The 18,385-nt window shown below is 44.9% G+C and overlaps 1 protein-coding gene across 3 annotated transcripts in view; it reads left to right on the top strand.

Moving 5' to 3' along the window:
* The window catches only part of LOC139384197 (RAC-alpha serine/threonine-protein kinase-like), a 44,063-nt gene extending 26,151 nt beyond the window's left edge, over positions 1-17,912 (top strand). The window contains exons 3-14 of one of the 3 annotated variants that reach the window (XM_071128918.1): positions 6,784-6,912; positions 8,172-8,283; positions 8,398-8,524; positions 8,954-9,085; positions 9,212-9,277; positions 9,710-9,778; positions 9,942-10,067; positions 10,854-10,982; positions 14,199-14,413; positions 14,498-14,585; positions 14,716-14,818; positions 15,956-17,912. In XM_071128918.1, coding sequence (XP_070985019.1) covers positions 6,784-6,912; positions 8,172-8,283; positions 8,398-8,524; positions 8,954-9,085; positions 9,212-9,277; positions 9,710-9,778; positions 9,942-10,067; positions 10,854-10,982; positions 14,199-14,413; positions 14,498-14,585; positions 14,716-14,818; positions 15,956-16,035 — 1,376 coding nt within the window. In that variant the 3' untranslated portion in view covers positions 16,036-17,912. The remainder of the gene's footprint in view (positions 1-6,783; positions 6,913-8,171; positions 8,284-8,397; positions 8,525-8,953; positions 9,086-9,211; positions 9,278-9,709; positions 9,779-9,941; positions 10,068-10,853; positions 10,983-14,198; positions 14,414-14,497; positions 14,586-14,715; positions 14,819-15,955) is intronic. The other 2 variants (XM_071128920.1, XM_071128919.1) reach the window with 2 other exon arrangements.
* The last annotated feature ends 473 nt before the right edge of the window (positions 17,913-18,385 follow it).

Below are 18,385 nucleotides of genomic sequence, written 5' to 3'. Positions count from 1 at the left end.
CATCAATAAAATCAATTTAGCCTCAAACAAATAATGAAACATGTTCAATTTGGTTTAAATAATGCGAAAACAAAGTGTTGGAGAAGAAAGTAAAATGTGCCATGTAAAATATGTGCCATGTAAAAAAGCTAACATTTTAAGTTCCTTGCTCAGAACATGAGAACATATGAAAGTTGGTGGTTCCTTTTAACATGAGACTTCAATATTCCATGGTAAGAGGTTTTAGGTTGTAGTTAATATGGTATTTATAGGACTATTTCTCTCTATACCATTTGTATTTCATATACCTTTGACTATTGGATGTTCTTATAGGCACTATAGAATTGCCAGTGTAACAGTATAGCTTCCGTCCCCCTCCTCGCCCCTACCTGGGCTCGAACCAGGAACACATCGACAACAGCCACACTCGAAGCATCGTTACCCATCGCTCCACAAAAGCCGCGGCCCTTGCGCAAGGGGAATAACTACTCCAAATCTAAAAGCGAGTGACGTTTGAAACAGTATTAGCGCACACCCAGCTAACTAGCTAGCCATTTCACATTGGTTACACCAGCCATTAGGCTTGAAGTCATAAACAGCGCTGTGCTTGCGAAGAGCTGCTGGCAAAACGCACGAAAGTGCTGTTTTGAATGATTACGGGTCTGCTGCTGCTCAGTCAGACTGCTCTATCAAATCAGACTTAATTATAACATAATAACACACAGAACTACGAGATCGAATCCGGAAACTATCATTTCGAAAACAAAACGTTTATTTCAGTGAAATACGGAACCGTTCGGTATTTTATCTAATGGGTGGCATCCCTAAGTCTAAATATTCTTGTTACATTGCACAACCTTCAATGTATGTCATAATTGCGGGGCGACAGGGTAGCCTAGTGGTTAGAGCGTTGGACTAGTTGGAAGGTTGCAAGTTCAAACCCCCGAGCTGAACAGGCAGTTAACCCACTGTTCCTAGGCCGTCATTGAAAATAAGAATTTGTTCTTAACTGACTTGCCTAGTTAAATAAAGATAAAATAAAAAAAATACGTACAATTCTGGCAAATTAATTTGCAATGAGCCAGGCAGCCCAAACTGTTGACAATGAACGCAAGAGAAATGACACAATTTCACCTGGTTAATATTGCCTGCTAAACTGGATTAGTAGTTAGAACTAGTGATTATTTTTATAAGATAAGTTTAATGCTAGCTAGCAATTTACCTTGGCATTCGTGTAACAGGCAGCCTACTCGTGGAGTACAATGATTAGAGCGTTGGACTAGTTAACTGTGCGGTTGCAAGATTGGAACCCCTGAGCTGACAAGGTGAAAATCTGTCGTTCTGCCCCTGAACAAGGCAGTTAACCCACAGTTCCTAGGCCGTCATTGAAAATAAGGATGTCTGACTTGCCTAGTTAAATAAAAGGTATAAATACATTTGTACATTTTTTAAAAATAATTGGAAATCGGCGCACCAAAAACTTGAAATCGGCCCTAATTAATCGGCCATTCCGATTTAATCGGTCGACCTCTAGTGTGTATGTATTGATATGTTGATGTAGTTCTGTCCTTGAGCTCTTCTTGTTTATTAATGTTCTGTATTATATCATGTTTTGTGTGGACCCCAGGAAGAGTAGCTGCTGCTTTCACAACAGCTAATGGGGATCCTGATAAAATACCAAAAGTGCAGTTAAAAATGTATAAAATCTAAAACATTTGAATGATATTTCCACGCTATGTGGTTGAAATGCGACTGACATTTTGAAAATTATGATATTGCCCTTTTCGTGTTCAGGTGGGATGGAACTTTTGATCTGATCACAATGATCTGATTTATAATATACCAATGAAAGCTCATCTGGATAAGTGCGTGGGCTCTAGAGAGCATCCAGGCTGTGTATGTAAATATCTTCAAATTTGTTTCCTAATGCCCAAATGATTAGACTGAGCATTTAAAGGGCTTAAGGAGACTCAGGGAAATACCTCCCAAATATATTTAGCATTTATGTTCATTAAATGAACACACACACACACACACACACAGTTATTTATTAGACATACAGTGATAATTTGCAAAGACTGCACGGGGGTCTTTACAAATGTGCTTTTTTTTTTGGTAACAGAATGACAACACTAGGCAATATTTATTTTAACTTACAGAAGGCGAAACACTTCTGCAAGTTAAATGTTGATATTAGTTGTCAGGGGTCTTCACCTCAACGTTATTGTATTTCTAATACCTTATTTAGACTTTTTCTGCTAGATGTTTTCTAAGACCCCTTTTTCCATCTGTTTAACCAGAAATCGAAAGCTTTTGCTTATTACAACTTTTTGGTGGTGGAAAAATGTATAAACGCCTTCATTTCTCATACTCTCAGCTTTCATATGACACCAAATGTGATGTGCTCCTATGCGCTTCACATGTTGGTGCTCATGGGGCTTTACATGGAACTGACCATATACAGTATTTGGACAATTGGCCGTCTATGCAGCTGTAAGTCATTGAGTGTGTGTGTGTGGAGGGCGTGGCACTGGAACATTGTGGCTGTCCACACACAAGCCATGTAGCAGTTGGCAAATAAAGATGAATTCTCTTGTGTTTGGCAGATTCTCACTGTTCATTATTTTTCACTTTGCCAAGCGTGCATCCCAGACCTCAGCAGCTGTTTGTCATGTAAAGACACTCTATCAGCCCCCGACAGCTCCTCGCATGCCCCCCCCCCCCCCCCCCACACACACACACACACACACAAACATGCGCGTATAGACTTCACTCACGCTCTCAGACACGTGTGTAGTGAACATATGTAGTAATCTCTCTCGCTACCTTCTGGTTCTCTCCTCCCTCATCTCATTCATTTACAGTTTGTACTCTCGTCTACATCCTTTGCTCCTATAACTTTATCTGACGTCTCTGGAACAAATGTAGAGCAGGCTCCAACAGTGGAAATGGATCCTGTTTGTGGTTGTTGTTGTGCATATGTTTCCGGGATGAGTCTGTAGTCAAAGTTACAAAGTTACCCATCTCAAAGATTGTTCAGTTCTTGATCTTATCTGCTATGTTGTCAGGCTGTCTGTCCAGTTGTTTCCTGTTTTCTACAATCAAAACGTTCTAGTGAGATGAAATAGGCCAGTTTACTGCAGCTGAAAGACTTTGAAGATAGAGTTGATAGCAGGGGACTCCTTTTATCCCAGAGTCCCTTTTCTTAGTCAGCATGTTGTCTCCTCTCTTACTCTCAATCCTGCAACATGTCCAATCTGTCAAAATATAGTGTGTCAAACACTCATACTTAGTGAGTAATTTAATTTGTCTATGAATGAGTCTTGGCATCCCCTCTCACTGTGCAAAGACATCAAATCAACATCTAGTCCACATTGGTTCAACGTAATTTCATTGCCAACCAGTGGGCTGCTGCTGTTGTCTGCATATCCATAGCCTTATATCCCATAAGCCTGCAGTCCCAAGTTGTGGGGATAGCACTGTAGGATGTCATCAACATAACATTAGCACAGTGAAGTACAGTACAGTGTAGTAGTGGGCTGGGTTTTTAGTCTTAGAAAAAGGTCATTGTAAAAAGTAGAAGTGACAATGGAAAGGGGAAGTGCATGTAAATAGAAAACACAGCAGTCATGGCTGTTTTCTACGGGGGGGGGGGGGTGGCACAGACTGCATGTAACAGAAATGGGCACACAGACCGACGGATGTGGGCATTTCTACCGTCACATGACTCCACAGGCCCCAGTCAGGATGTGGACACTTATGGTTGGTCAGGATGTCCTCGCTCCAGCCAGACCAGAGACCATCGTCTCATTTTATAACCTGTCTCATAGGAGACACTGGCAGTATGCATGTTATCGAAGGGCTTTTAAACATTCACAGCCATTGTTTTCACCACTGTTTTATTTGGAAGAGCATAAGAAGCACACAAACAATTTTGTTCTGCCAATTGCACCAATGTCAGTCCTGCTGTGGTTCGAGCCTGCTGTGGTCCGAGCCTGCCGTGGTCCGAGCCTGCTGTGGTACGAGCCTGCTGTGGACCGAGCCTGCTGTGGTTCGAGCCTGCTGTGGTTCGAGCCTGCTGTGGTTCGAGCCTGCTGTGGTTCGAGCCTGCTGTGGAGTCTCAGGGTGGGGTTAGGTGGAGAGGTGTCACATTCCACCATGATGACCTCGTTCACTGAACTCCCTACTCTCTGGTCTTTTCATGCTAGTGTCTCCTGAGATGCCATTTGTATTACAGTGAAGGATGACCATGAAGTGCCTGTCACCTTGGCTTTGTTGTTTATGTAGTGCCACTGTGACAGGGTACAGTGTGTATTCATCATCACCTTGTCTTTGTTGTTATGTAGTGACACTATGACAGGGTACAGTGTGTATTCATCGTCACCTCGTTGAGAGCCATGTGACAGAGCCAAGCTTTGCGTGGAGGAATGTCTCTGTGGTGCTTTCCAGACACAAGGCATGGTGGACACCAACTCGTGCCAGCCTGGGTGGGCATCGTGCGTCAGAGGGGCTGGCAGGCCAAATCCAGACCCCATGCAGGCCCTCTGTGCTTGGGGAGGGCAAAAATAGCGGTTGTCAGATATACTGTACATTCAAACATAGACATATACATTGTAGAGTGTACTTTCGTGCACATAAACAAACATCTGTCTCTTCTTCTCTTGTGTTGGGACCATGGTCTAGATGCCAGTTTGTGGCCTCGACACAATTAAGGTAATCACTCAGCCAGTTAGCGTCATTGTTGAAAACCCCAAACAGTAGACTTAGCCTACTTCCTGAATCTCTTTCTGTATTCTTCCTGAAAGAGTTGAGCGGAGCCCTGCCAGTCTGTCAGGCTAACCCTTCCTCTGTCACTGTGCTGGGGTGATGCAGGCTTGGAGGTAAGGGGCTCATTATGCTGCCTCTGCATTGTGCACATACTGTCCCCAGCCTGCCCTGCCAGGGGTGGGCTTGGGGATATGGGTCAACCAAGACCTCACCACAGACTGACAAACCAGCTGGGGCAGAAGTTAGGCCTTAGTTTAAGGCTGGGCTGAGACCAGGTCTGAGAGGGTGTTTTTCTGGACACAATGTCCCTCAGGTTTGTCATGAGTCTGGAAAGGGGTCTTGGATATGGAGGCTGTGTGGGTCCAGGTGTTGGAAACTGTTGGCTTCTCACCCATGATCCTGCTCCTTATAAGAGTATCTCTGTTTCTCCTCACCAATGCCCACCACTGTGCTGATGTAACCAGGAATTCAGTCAGTCGTGTGAAGCTGCCATTGACCCATAGTTGTAAATCACATTGACGATGTGGATTCTCTGGGGACCGGTGTGTGTGGATTAGTGTTGTGAATGTTGATTCATGAGCCATGTAGTGTAAAATAGACAAATGACTCATCACTGTAATTGCAGCATATTGGACAGGCATGGGGAAATCCACAGAGCTTTTACTCTATATCACACCGTGTGTTTTTCAACGAGGATGTAGTGAGCTCAGCTCTGTATGCAAGCAGTAAGCATTGCAATCTGAAGGCAGACAAAGTCTAACTAATTTCTAAATGAGCTGCGTTTGGTGTAAAAACACTTAGCCAGCAGGTTGGAGATGGAAAAATCTCCTCCCCTTGCCATGATGAAAAATGGCAACAGACGTAATAACATATTGGACATCTGCTGCAGATTGAAATTTAAAGTATACAGTGCTCTGAGGCAGATGTTTTCTCTAGTGCTGTGAATTGTGCCGCCACCTCGCAGGTTGCAGTAAAGCAGGTGTTTTACACTGTGTGTGTGTGTTACTGCTGTAATGGTTGGTGTTTGAGTGAATCAGAGCCATCCCCTCAGGTGGCATTCTGCTAGTCGGACAGTTTAACCATCACTTTGAGGTGAGACTTTTAGAATATAGCGTACTATCCACTTAGTGATGTGGATAGACATGGCCTCTTCTCACTAAGAGAAGTTTATATGAGTTGTGATGAGTGGACTAGAGGTCATTTAGGTACTGTGTTAGAGGGATTCCCGGTCTGTCTGCCTCGTCACAGACAGGTCTGGGATCAGTTTCCTCAGACTGGAGCCTGTGGCCTAACTGTGCCAGGCAAGGCTCGGGGAGAAGAGGAGCACGACGCCGGCATTGACTGATCTCCACTTCCCCCAGACTTCTGTATCAGAGGAAATGGGGCAATTAAGGACAGCTTGCTCAGGCACTGCATGGGGTTAATACCCGGCTCCCATAATTAAAAATAAATTACACTTTTCCTATATAAATATTCAAGCCCCTCTCCGATGTGAGCCACTGCCTTTTTTATGGTGCGTAAGCGTTTTTTTTTCTCCGATTTTGGGAACATCTGGCACAACGTTTCCTCAACCATCCACAGAATAAATGGAGTTTTGTTGCCTTTGAGAGATTAGTCTGTGGGTGTGTTGTATTGAAGTGGATGGGGAAGGGATGGATCCCTTTGGGAGCTCTGTATGGGACACAAGAGGCAGAGGCAAGGGTCCTGACTCTGGCTAAAACAGCCATTTGTCCTGGCTTTGTCCTACTATAGCGGAAAATGGGTGAAAAGATGGTCATTTTAGTGAACGGCATGGTAATTAGATCACAGGAAATGGGTCACACCGCTGAAATAAGGGTGGCGCCTTGAAAAGAATAACTTTGTGCATCATAAATCAAACCGCCCAGCTAAATTGTCATAGACCAATCAACATGAAGAATATAGCTGTCGTCATGGCGTCAGCTAATGGGATCCTAAAAAAATGGAATCTTGTGAAACCAGCACATTGTATTATAGACGCCAATTATGCGTATCCATTTTGTCCATCTCTCTTTGCAGGAGAGTACATTAAGACCTGGAGGCCCAGGTATTTTCTACTCAAGACTGATGGTACATTCATAGGCTACAAGGAACGACCACAACATGTTGAGGCACTTGAAACCCCTTTAAATAACTTCTCAGTAGCACGTGAGTATCTACGCTTTCAAGACTACTATCTACATTACCTCACCCATTTTCAGTTCATATAGCGCTTTACACTGAGTATGCAAAACATTAAGAACACCTGTTCTTTCCATGACGTACTGTAGACTACTGACCAGGTGAAAGCTATGATTTCTTATTGATGTCACTTGTTAAATCCACTTCAATCATTGTAGATGAGGAGACAGGTTAAAGAAGGATTTTTAAGCCTTGAGACAATTGAGACATGGATTGTGTATGTGTGCCATTCAGAGGGTGAATGGGCAAGACAAAATATGTTCCTAATGTTTGGTGTACTCAGTGTATATTGCATAATCACCCATAGAAAAAATGTTATATTCTGTTCAGTAGCTCCTATGCCAATGTCTTACCTTAATTGGTACAGTTGAAAGAAACAGCCTGGTGTATTCTCTCTGGCTATGTGTGAATTCCAGTCCTGTCTAAGAGACTGCTCTGCTGTGACTCTGTAGAGCAGAGCAACCCTAGATGGCAGAAAGTTAGTGGGACAGGCTCTGCAGATGATTGAACAGAGTAATTAGACATCATACTGTTTGTTAAACAAAACGTTTCCTCCTGACACTCTTGAGTTATAGTAGTTATTAACTGGCTGATTTCAATTATTTATCTGTGCGCTGCTCTGTAGCACTGTCTCAATCAGCAGTACGGGGAGGGAGAGTCACTGAGCAGACCTGCAGTAGACCCACAGAGGGGCCGTGTGGTGCTGCTGATGGGGGGTGGTGGGTCTGGGCTACACAGCCACACTGACAGGGCCCTGCTGGAGCTCAGTGGTGGCCCAGCCCCATATCCTCCATCTAACAGACATCCTGACAAACTCCTCCATGTCTCCTTTTGGCACACGCAGTATGTTGACTATGTGAAAGAGCTGCACTGGGAAACTGGCTGCTCTCTTAGAATTCTAACTTTGATTCAAGCAAATTATTTTGAAGTGAATGTTGTCTGTGGCCCATATTATATCTTTGACATTTTCTGGAATTGATTGAAACGTCTGCTTATTTCACATTATCCATGTCACAGTCCCATGTAATGACCAAATCTTGAGGTTCAAATATTCAGTATGAAGAGATCTGTGATCAGGGCTTCCCCCTTCACCCATAGTGCACCTGTTCAGTTCCCTGTGTATGGTGGCAGTCCCTGCAGTGTCTGTTAGGGTGGTGATAAAGAGAAATGGCTGTAACTGCGGGTCTTTCTCTCCTCCTGCGCCTTCTCACCCTGGATGTGGCCAGAGTGCCAGCTGATGAAGACGGAGAGGCCCAAGCCCAACACATTCATCATCCGCTGCCTGCAGTGGACCACTGTTATCGAGCGCACCTTCCACGTGGAGACCCCCGAGGAGAGGCAAGCTTGCATGATTGGGCTGCATTACCTCATGTTAAATGAGGTGTTGTAATTTCCCTTCCACTCTCTCTCCCTCTTTTCCTCTCTAACTCGTCGCCTTTCTCATTCTCTCAGGGAAGAATGGACGAAGGCCATTGAGGCCGTAGCAGACAGTCTACAGAAAGAGGAGGAGGAGATGATGGACTCCTCCCCAGACCCAATGGACATGGAAATGTACCTGACCAAACCCAGACTCAAAGTGGTGCGTCCCTGCCCTCCTCACGGCCCTTCCTGCCTCACCCCGCTCCTCACGGCCCTTCCTGCCTCACCCCAGCTCACCCGGCTCCCTGACACTTTCCTGACATCAGCCCTGAGAGGCTTAGCTCCACATAGCATGTCCACTCTGTTTCATCACCACACATGTGCTGTTAACTCATGAAACCAACGTCTAAGGGCACCGGATTGGATGTCCCCCCCACACAACCGTTTTCAACATTCTCACCAGCCCTGGGGGTCAGAGGTTAAATTAGCCACTGCAGCATATAGTCCCACCTTTAGAAGAGTGGAAATTGCGGAGTGGATGATCTAGCACCTGTAATGCTTCCGTGTTGTCAGTGGGATTATATGTTTTGACTAGTTTGTTATAGCTGCTGTTTTGTAACCCGGTGGCTCTTTTTCTCCCCTCGCTCAGACTATGCACGACTTTGAATACCTCAAACTCCTAGGAAAAGGCACTTTTGGCAAAGTGATCCTGGTGAAGGAGAAGGCCACAGGACGCTACTATGCCATGAAAATCCTGAAGAAGGAAGTAATCGTAGCGAAAGTGAGTACAGGCCACTGACCGTTACAGGAAGCATGAGTGCGAGAGAGAGAGCATGGGGGCGATCATGGATACCTAAACGGCATCCATTGTGGGAGTTGCACAAACACTCTTTGTGATCTCTTTCAGGATGAAGTGGCACACACACTCACAGAAAACCGAGTGCTCCAGAATTCCAAGCATCCGTTCTTGACGGTGAGAGACCCCTCCATCCATTCCATACACTTAACCCAAACTCTCCTCTGGCCACAAAGACTCTGAGGAGCCACTCCACTTCAGCCTGGGAGCTTCCATGCAGGGGGAGATGCTGAATCTGTGCTGGGAGAGGTTGAGCAATGTTTACAAACACAGCAATAGACTTGGCCTCTATTGAGGACACCAGACCTTTCATTGTCAGTTAACCACCTTTCTCAAAGTCTGTGATGGCTCACAATGCCAAACTCTTCCACGTTAAGTGGTAACACATGCAGCTTGTGTTCATCCCACTATGGTGAATGGGCAGTTGGCACACAACAGTAATATCCCAAAGGCAGATATCACATCAACAAAGACTTGGGTTTCTTTTGGAGAACTTGCAAGCTTATTTTTTCATTGATTGCAGTTAAAGTTATTAGTGTATATCTCCAGGGCCTGAAATACTCCTTCCAGACTCATGACCGGTTGTGTTTCGTCATGGAGTATGCGAACGGTGGAGAGGTGAGCTTTTTAAACTGTCAATAACACCTGACACACAAGATCCAATTTAGCTAGTAGTAGCCAATAACGCCTCCCACCCCTCCTTCTGTGTACGCTCACCCTGTTCCCTCTGTCTCCTCTCCCTCCCTCCTTCCTTCCTTCCCTCGCTTCCTCCCTCATCTAGCTGTTCTTCCACCTGTCCCGGGACCGGGTGTTTTCTGAGGAGCGGGCTCGGTTCTATGGGGCGGAGATAGTGTCAGCACTGGACTACCTGCATGCTGAGAGGAACGTGGTCTACAGAGACCTGAAGGTAAGGTGTTGGAACACAGTCAGTCCCCGACCGGGATATAAATAGCATCCGCCAGGGGCGCATCGATCTGCCTCCCCCTGATTCAGGCCTCACTGCAGCTGGAAACTTAGGCCCAGACCTCTTATGGCAGGAGGAATAGAATAACCCACATATCCAACTGGACAGCTGTTCCACTCGTTTATTTTAATTTTATTTTCACCATTAATGTAAATGGGCAACAATTAGACATTTTGTATTTTGGAAAGTGTGTAAGAGTATTGAGTCATCTTTTACCCCCAACATCAAACTTATTCCGTAAAGCTGCAATTTGTTCCTACCAGAAGCAAGAGGCCGGTACAAAAACTCAGTGAACTGTATTCATAGCGTAAGAGCAGAGGTAGTATATGACTGTTTTTTAGGAGGGAGGGGAGGGAGGCATCTGTAGCCCTGTTTCTTCCATCTGATGAAACTATACCAGCCAGGTCAGCATAGCCCCCCTCCCTCCTCGTTCCCCCCTCCCTGTGATCTTCCCATGGGTTTATGAGGCAGGCTTCCAACCTGCTAAGGTTCTCCTGAAAATGCCAGGGTAGCAGTATTGGAGGATGTGCTGACTCTGGCCTGGTGCTGCTGGTCACGTGTGAGCTACAGATGCCAGGTGACGTTTAATGAGAGGACACTGATATTAAAAGGCAATGCATCGCTAACTCATTCCTCTGAGCTGAAGCTAAATCAGCTAGGCCTCAATCACACAGGCTCTCTCCCTGCTGATGCGGATACTTCCTGTCTCATTCTGTCTCCTCCCCTCAGCTGGAAAATCTCATGCTGGACAAAGACGGACACATACAAATCACTGACTTTGGACTGTGTAAGGAGGGGATCACAGACGGGGCCACCATGAAGACCTTCTGTGGGACGCCAGAGTACCTGGCCCCAGAGGTAGTGTATTCTCACTGTAATCACCAATATGGGGGTCATTAAATCTTATCATTTTGAGTCAATAAAGATGTAGCCTTTGGAGCACAACCCATGTGGCCTTCTTCCTCTTCAGATGTTTAGAATTTGACGTTGTGAAAAGACCTGATGGTTCACACACTTTTGACATGTTCTTGTTAGTACACTGTATCAAATTTGAGTTTAAATCAACTGAACAGAATAAAGTCACATAATTGGTAAGTACCTGAAAGGATTAACAGACTAAATACTGTTTGAAGAGAGGAACTGTGGCGCAGAGAATATATCCCACTACACACAACATCATAAATGTATGTTGTCGGGCATATTGTTAAGGCATACAAGCTATGTGGAAGAGTGGCTTTGGGACAGCTGTTCCTAAATGCCTGTCTAATCTTCAGTATAAGACATGGAGCTAATGAGTCTGCAGTGTGACAAGGGTAGGGCAGGGTGTGCCCATATTTGTTGGTTGAGAGGATATGTGTACAGGGGTGTGGCTGCTCCCCATTGCGTGCAGGTGTGACGTGTGTTTGAGTGGTGTGTATGTAACGCGATAGGGCATTGTGTGTGTGATAGCCCTCTTGCCGTAGGATTTTTTTCTCCGGGAGAAGGGTGACCATGTTGACACAGTTGCCGGCTCGTTGTTTTTAGCCGCCATTTGGAATTTGCTGTGGGGGGGGCGGGGGGTTGGCAGCGCCTCAGAAACGTGAGCTTCCATCCCTGGAGAAAAGTCCCCATTGGCTGCTGCTGCTTCTAGCCCACTGCTGCTGCTTCTAGCCCACTGCTGCTGCTTCTAGCCCACTGCTGCTGCTTCTAGCCCACTGCTGCTGCTTCTAGCCCACTGCTGCTGCTTCTAGCCCACTGCTGCCCGGGATGATGATAATAATAATAACAATTAATGCTTTTCATTAAGCAAGATGAATCTCAAAGTGCATAAAATTTAAGGTAAAATAGAAAAATGTGTGTGTGTGCATACATATATACATATATATACATATACACACATTTGTGTGCTTTTTTAAAAACAATGTATATATATAACCATATCATAAAAGCAACAATCAAAATATAGGATGAAGGGTAGGCCAGCCAATAAAGATAAGTCTTAAGGCTTGCTTTAAAAAGCCCCAACAGTCTGAACACCCCTGTTCAGGATGCCTATCCTGACCTGGGAAAAGGGCCACGCACGTTGTCCTTACTTCACTTCTCCCCAGTAACATTCTCCCATGGCGCTTTCATCTGACATCTTCATCTCTCTTCGAGGACCGTCCTGATCTAGGGCAAAGTCTACAGTAGCTATCATCACAAAAACCAACCAGCGCATGAATTACTATGTCATCATAATGTCCCCCACTCACACTAGGGCCAGAAAAGGCACATGATAAGTAAAAGGGATGAACACAATATGTTTATATAATTTCATGTTTTATGTGGGGTATGTTAGAAATGAAAGACAACCTCCATTAACTGAACCCCCCCCATATTCAGCCCCAGCTCTTCATCTGCCATTCTGTACACAGTAACATTCTACCCTATAACAGCCCCAGCTCTGCTAGACTCCAGCAGCGGAGACATCAGGGGGCGTTTCCGTGGAGACAGGGTCGCCGCAGAGCGTCTCTATGGAGCCAGGGCCAGGCAGTGTTACAGGTTGTTCTGCAGTAAACAATGACCTTGTTGTGTGTGCTGCATAGGAATCCTGTAACGTCTGGGAATATTCCACAGGCCAGGAGCCCAGCACTGTAAACCTTCCTCTAGAGAAGACCCATGGTACCAGTTTCACTTAAGCCACTGTGAAATAGGGTCGTTTTATAGAAACATTGGAACAGTAATGACTGAAGTTGAATTGGGGAAGTTATGAACAAGGAAGTTAAGGAGAGTGAAGGGAATCACATATAATGTGAGCCAGTGATGTGTTTGAGAGAGGGACGGTAGCTGTGTTTGTGTTTAGAGGGAGAAAAAGGGCCAGAGTAAGATGGAGAGTAGTATCAAGTGGAGGATATTTATCTTCCCCTCCTCCCTCCACTCTGCACTGTGCTGTCCTTGGGGCCAGTGTAACAGAGTTGGTCCAGGCAGCCCTGGTTACTTGTGAGGGATGAGCTTGGCTCCTGTGGTCCTGGCAGCTCCACAGCTGTGGCGCTCTCCTACATACTGTATATGGGGCAGCTGCAGACCCAGCTGTCTCACGGTGTGAATCGCACGACAGCAGCGCTGGAAATAGAGACGGTCCAGTAATCCTAGCACCGTGCCGGCTTCAGGTTACCCCTGCCCGCCGAGGCCTCCTCGCCCCTAACCGCAGCGCCAAGCAGCGTGCCCCTCACACACACGCCGCCCACCCACGCGCACAAAACACACTTCGGTTTTGTTCTATTTACGGCCACGTCCGTCCATCTGTTCTGCCTGCCTCCTCTTTCTGGGTCTGTGTACCTTCATGTCCATATTTAATTATATTAGGCTGCCCCCTTACCTATGAATCTATTCCTGGACCGGTCTATCTCACCTCATATAACCTTTTGATGTTTTAAAGAACAGCTGTTCTCAGTGACTTGATTTCACTTACAACATCCTTCCGGTACTGTTGACCCAACGACACATCCCAGAAGGCCTTGTATAGTAACAAATGGAAGAGTGTACTGACGTTCAACAGGTTGCCCCAGTTGGTCAGCACAGAGCTGAAGCTTGATTAGAACGTGTGGACATGTCAACTTCCATGGTGTGTGAGCCTCCATCTAAATGACTAAGGGCTGTGGTGTAGTGTGGTTGGATATACAGTGCATTCGGGATGTTGGTGTGTACTGCAGACCTCTGGTGATTAAATATGCAGGGCTCCTGGGGAAATTCTATCCCTGCTCCTATTGTGAGATGTGAGTCAGTGCTTGCTGTGGCTGGTCAGAAAGCCCAGACTGGGGGGGGGGGGGAACTGGCCTTAGGGTTCTTTATACAGCCTGGAGAGCTGCTGACCTCACTACTCACCTAATGTCCATCCACTTAGTTAATAGATAGGTTTCAGAGATCTAAACCAAGAATGTATAGTATGTGTCTCTTTTGATGCCGTCATAGGGCTGACCGTACATTTGAACTCCTGCTAGCCCTAGTATTGTCCTTGTACTGTCCTGTATGCTTCCAGGTATGATTGTGTAATTGTCCATAGTGGTATTAGTAAAGCTGTATTCTATTGAGTTGTGGTTGTCCTGTGTTGTCTAGGTTCTGGAGGACAATGACTATGGCCGGGCGGTGGACTGGTGGGGTCTGGGCGTGGTCATGTACGAGATGATGTGTGGTAGGCTGCCCTTCTACAACCAGGACCACGAGAAGCTGTTTGAGCTCATCCTCATGGAGGACATCCGTTTCCCACGCACCCTGGGCCCTGAGGGCAGGTCCCTGCTCTCCGGCCTGCTCAAAAAGGACCCCAAGCAGCGGTAAGTAGGCCTCTCCTCCCTTCTCATTCCAACCAAAAAGGCCTCTGTAGTTACTCCTGTCCATTTGGCCCCTGTGTCTTCCAGGTTAGGTGGTGGACAGCATGATGCTAAAGAGATCATGCAGCACAAATTCTTTGCTGGGATTGAATGGCAAGATGTTTATGAGAAGAAGGTAAATCGGTGTAACACTTTCCATTACTGCAGAGAACAACCAATAGATTTGACCAGGCCTGCAAATGTCTACACTCTCTGACAGGACAGATGTGCCAATGTGCTCCATGATGTCCTCTCTTCTCTCACAGCTGGTCCCGCCTTTTAAGCCGCAGGTTACCTCAGAAACAGACACGCGGTATTTTGACGAGGAGTTCACAGCACAGACCATCACTATTACACCGCCCGGACAAGGTACTACCTCACCCACTGCCACTGTATCGTTACAGGAGACACACACCAGACTCGCATCACAGAGAACAGAATTACGAGCCCAAATAGACAATCATCATACTAATGTTTTTCACTGACTCACTGGACCGGAATGCTTTTGTTTAATTGTGATGATCATAGTCTGACTCAGTAAGAATAAACTGGGGACACACGTGGTTCTGAATGTCATTACTGTTGAGAATACGACAACCACTTACTGAGTTTCAGAATCTGACATTTCTATCCCCCTCTTCAGAGATTTTCTGAAAATGTTGATTTTAAACTGAACTTTAAATGTTTTTATCATGGCTCCAAAGGTAATTGTTTATTTTGAGGGGGGTTTACAGAATTGCAGTGTCCCAAACGAAAACCCCAAGCTGATCTACATGGTTTAGTTGTAGATAGAATGTTGATTGAGGACTGTAATATTCTTTCTCTTGTTGTCAGGTTTATGAGAGAATGCCCCTTGTTTCTACTTTAAATGCAGTCCTATCTTTGCTTACTATCAGACTGCCTAGGACATGTAAGTGTTGGGTACTCCCAGTAGATTTACAACCTATTAATTGAACAACCATTTTAAAAGGTGCACTACTCCGTAAGAGTTCCACGTGCAAATAGCCCTTGATGTAGATGATACTGTATATCTATCTGTACTGTAGTAGTCAAGGAATTAAATCCCACGAGAGAAAGAAATAAAAGTTTGAACATCATTTAGAGGTATAGATTGCACTCTCAAAGGTGAGTATTGAACTGATAATGGGGAAGGTTCATGTTCCCTATCCCAGTGCAATTAATGCTAGGTCAAATTACATAGAGCTTATTCAAATTCCTCTGGGGGATTTGTGCCCTCTTCTGGAAAGCGCGTGTAACATCTGTTATTCCATAGTTCACTGTGTCCCTCAAAATGGTGGTGCTAGAGCACTAGCAATGTGTGCCGAACTGCACCCTGTGCTAGTTCTAGGTATGTATTAGGACTAAATCATAATGCTTTTTGTCGTCACTGAGATGAAAAAGAACAAATTGAATTCAACAAATGTGATGATCAGATTAAAGTTATACACTAATTGAATTCTCTCTGTGCCATCCCGCTCTTTCCTTCCCATTTTGTATGTATTCCAGAAGACAGCATGGAGTCGTTTGACAGCGAACGGAGGCCCCACTTCCCACAGTTCTCCTACTCTGCGAGTGGGACAGCCTAAACACCCCCTCTCATTCCTCTGGTCCCAACATTTCCCCTCACCCTACCAGACTGCACATCCAACTACATTCGCCCCATCCTTTTTTTTAACTTCCAGTGTCGCATATAGTATTGTTGAACAGACATTTGCTATCTGCAAGTTCGGTAATTATAGGGGAAAAGACTTCATACTACACAAATGAAAAAATGGTTGTTTCTGTGGCTTCTTAAGACTTTTCTAATGGTGAGAGATAACACTACAGTGTTGCTTGTCTTGATGAGTTGAGTCAGACAAGCTTGATGTTCATAAAACCACACTTTATAGGAAAAGGGTGGGAATGCAGCAATGTGGTATATCAATTTAGAATGGTCAGACTACACTTTCCTAAACTTCTATTTGCCTTGCTTCTGTCAGCACCTGTTATATTTGTCACACATTATTCACAAAGTGAACATTTTACGGGACCATAAGGATTGTATCGGAATTAGCCATGTAAAATGTAAATGTCTTTTTGATGTTCTTTGTTTAAGGCAAAGACATATTGTGGACCAACAGCAACAACAAAATATGACCAATGACTTAATTTTCCATGTAGTGGGAGGTTTAATCATATTTAGATATTGTTATCAGGACTTTCACATTACACTAATCACTATTTGACCAACACTTTGAAACCTGTTCTGCCATTTGAATGTACCTAATCAATAAAATGTATAATTCTGCATACCTAACTGTTGTAGAACATGGTTGATTCTCATAGGACTTCCATTCCTCTAAAGAACATTCTTATCTGTGTGTTAGAGCCCAAAAACATTCTAGAACAAAGGGAGAATGACATGGTCTATTGACCTCTGTCAGAGCGCTCCGCTCCATTATCAGGCTAATGACAAATTGTGCAATACAATGGCAGACACTTAAAGAACTGATAGTGGGAGCAGGCATACAATGTAAATGTGTTCAAGCTTGCCGTCACTGAATTTCAGAACTGTGTCTACATGGTCAATTGGATATCCTTTTGCTGTTGTCCCATTTGAAAAGACAGTTACTCTAATCTCTCTGGACTATGTGCTTGGATCATGATGCCTTCCTGTCTGAATGCTGTGTTTCAAACACTCTTGGCTGTTTCTTTCTGAACTGGCCAGTCAGGTACCGATCCTTTCTGCCCAATCAGGGAATCTTCTGTCTCTGGGTTTTTTCCTCTTCCACAGTATATTGGGTGTTTTCCTCCCAGTGTATTCACTACAGCCTCAATGAGGTCACTGTAACAACATAGAGTCCTTTAGGACTTACTCCATAAACAAGCTGGGCTGTGGTTCAGGGGAAAACAAGTTGAGTCCGCTTTGATCTCTATAGGTAGGGATCAGGGTACATGGTTCTGAGTTATTTATAGAAAACGAGTGACTGTGCCAATGATATGCAATTTCCTGCCCCAAAACATGTATTTGTACACTTATTTGTACTTGTTACACTTTATAGTCAATTCTGAAAGGTGTGAACTATTAAAGGCTTGTTTGCGTAATTAACCCCCCTATACAGGTTGCTGTAGATAAACTGAGAATCTTGGAAATGCTTTTTGGGGAAACTTCACAGTGTTTCCAGAGGACTGATAACTATGAAGTTAATGTTATTGAATGTAAAGGCATTTTTATTTTCACCTCAATTCCTTGATTGGATTGTTACTTATTCTTGTGCGCTGTGCCCCCTCCTGTGCACCCTTTGCTGTCACCCCCTGAAAATGGGGAAATGCCTTTAATACCTTTTTATTTTTTTGTACCTGCCCTTTCCCATTCCGGAAACTGAGGACACCAGCTTTAGTAAACAAATAGTATAACCTTTGTACACTTTTTACAGTTTTTCTTTCAAATTTATATAAAATGTCTTAACTAAATTTGTGCCAACTTGTCTTTTTTTCAGTCGTTACAGAACATTTATATTCTCTAATATGCTTTAACCCACAGTCATAGATCCAAAGCATTAGCAAGTCAAGCTTGTGCTGAGTGAAGTACTTAAAAAAATAACTCATGAGGCGAGCGTCTGAAACAAATGATGAATAAACCTAATGACTGAGTGGTTGGACTTGGCCCTGTTTCTGTACCTCCATGTACCTCCACAGGATTGCTTAGGTCCATGTCTGTCTGGCTCGATCTGCAGCTGGTTAGAGCTGGAGGAGAAGCTCCTTTGGGCCAGACCCAGATGGTACAGTCTCTGGAGCAGATGTTGACAGCCAGGGCTCAGTCTGTCTGTCTGGCCAGCAGCACTGCTCCTCACCGCAGGACCATGGTTGTGCCCAGTGTGGGGCTCACCTGACAACCGCTCCTGACCTGGCTCCAGCTGTACAACCCACAATGCACCTCTGTGTTAGCAATGAGGT

Source organism: Oncorhynchus clarkii, chromosome 25 (assembly GCF_045791955.1).
Source record: "Oncorhynchus clarkii lewisi isolate Uvic-CL-2024 chromosome 25, UVic_Ocla_1.0, whole genome shotgun sequence".
Taxonomy (NCBI): Eukaryota; Metazoa; Chordata; class Actinopteri; order Salmoniformes; family Salmonidae; genus Oncorhynchus; species Oncorhynchus clarkii.
This window is presented reverse-complemented; position numbering and strand designations above follow the sequence as displayed.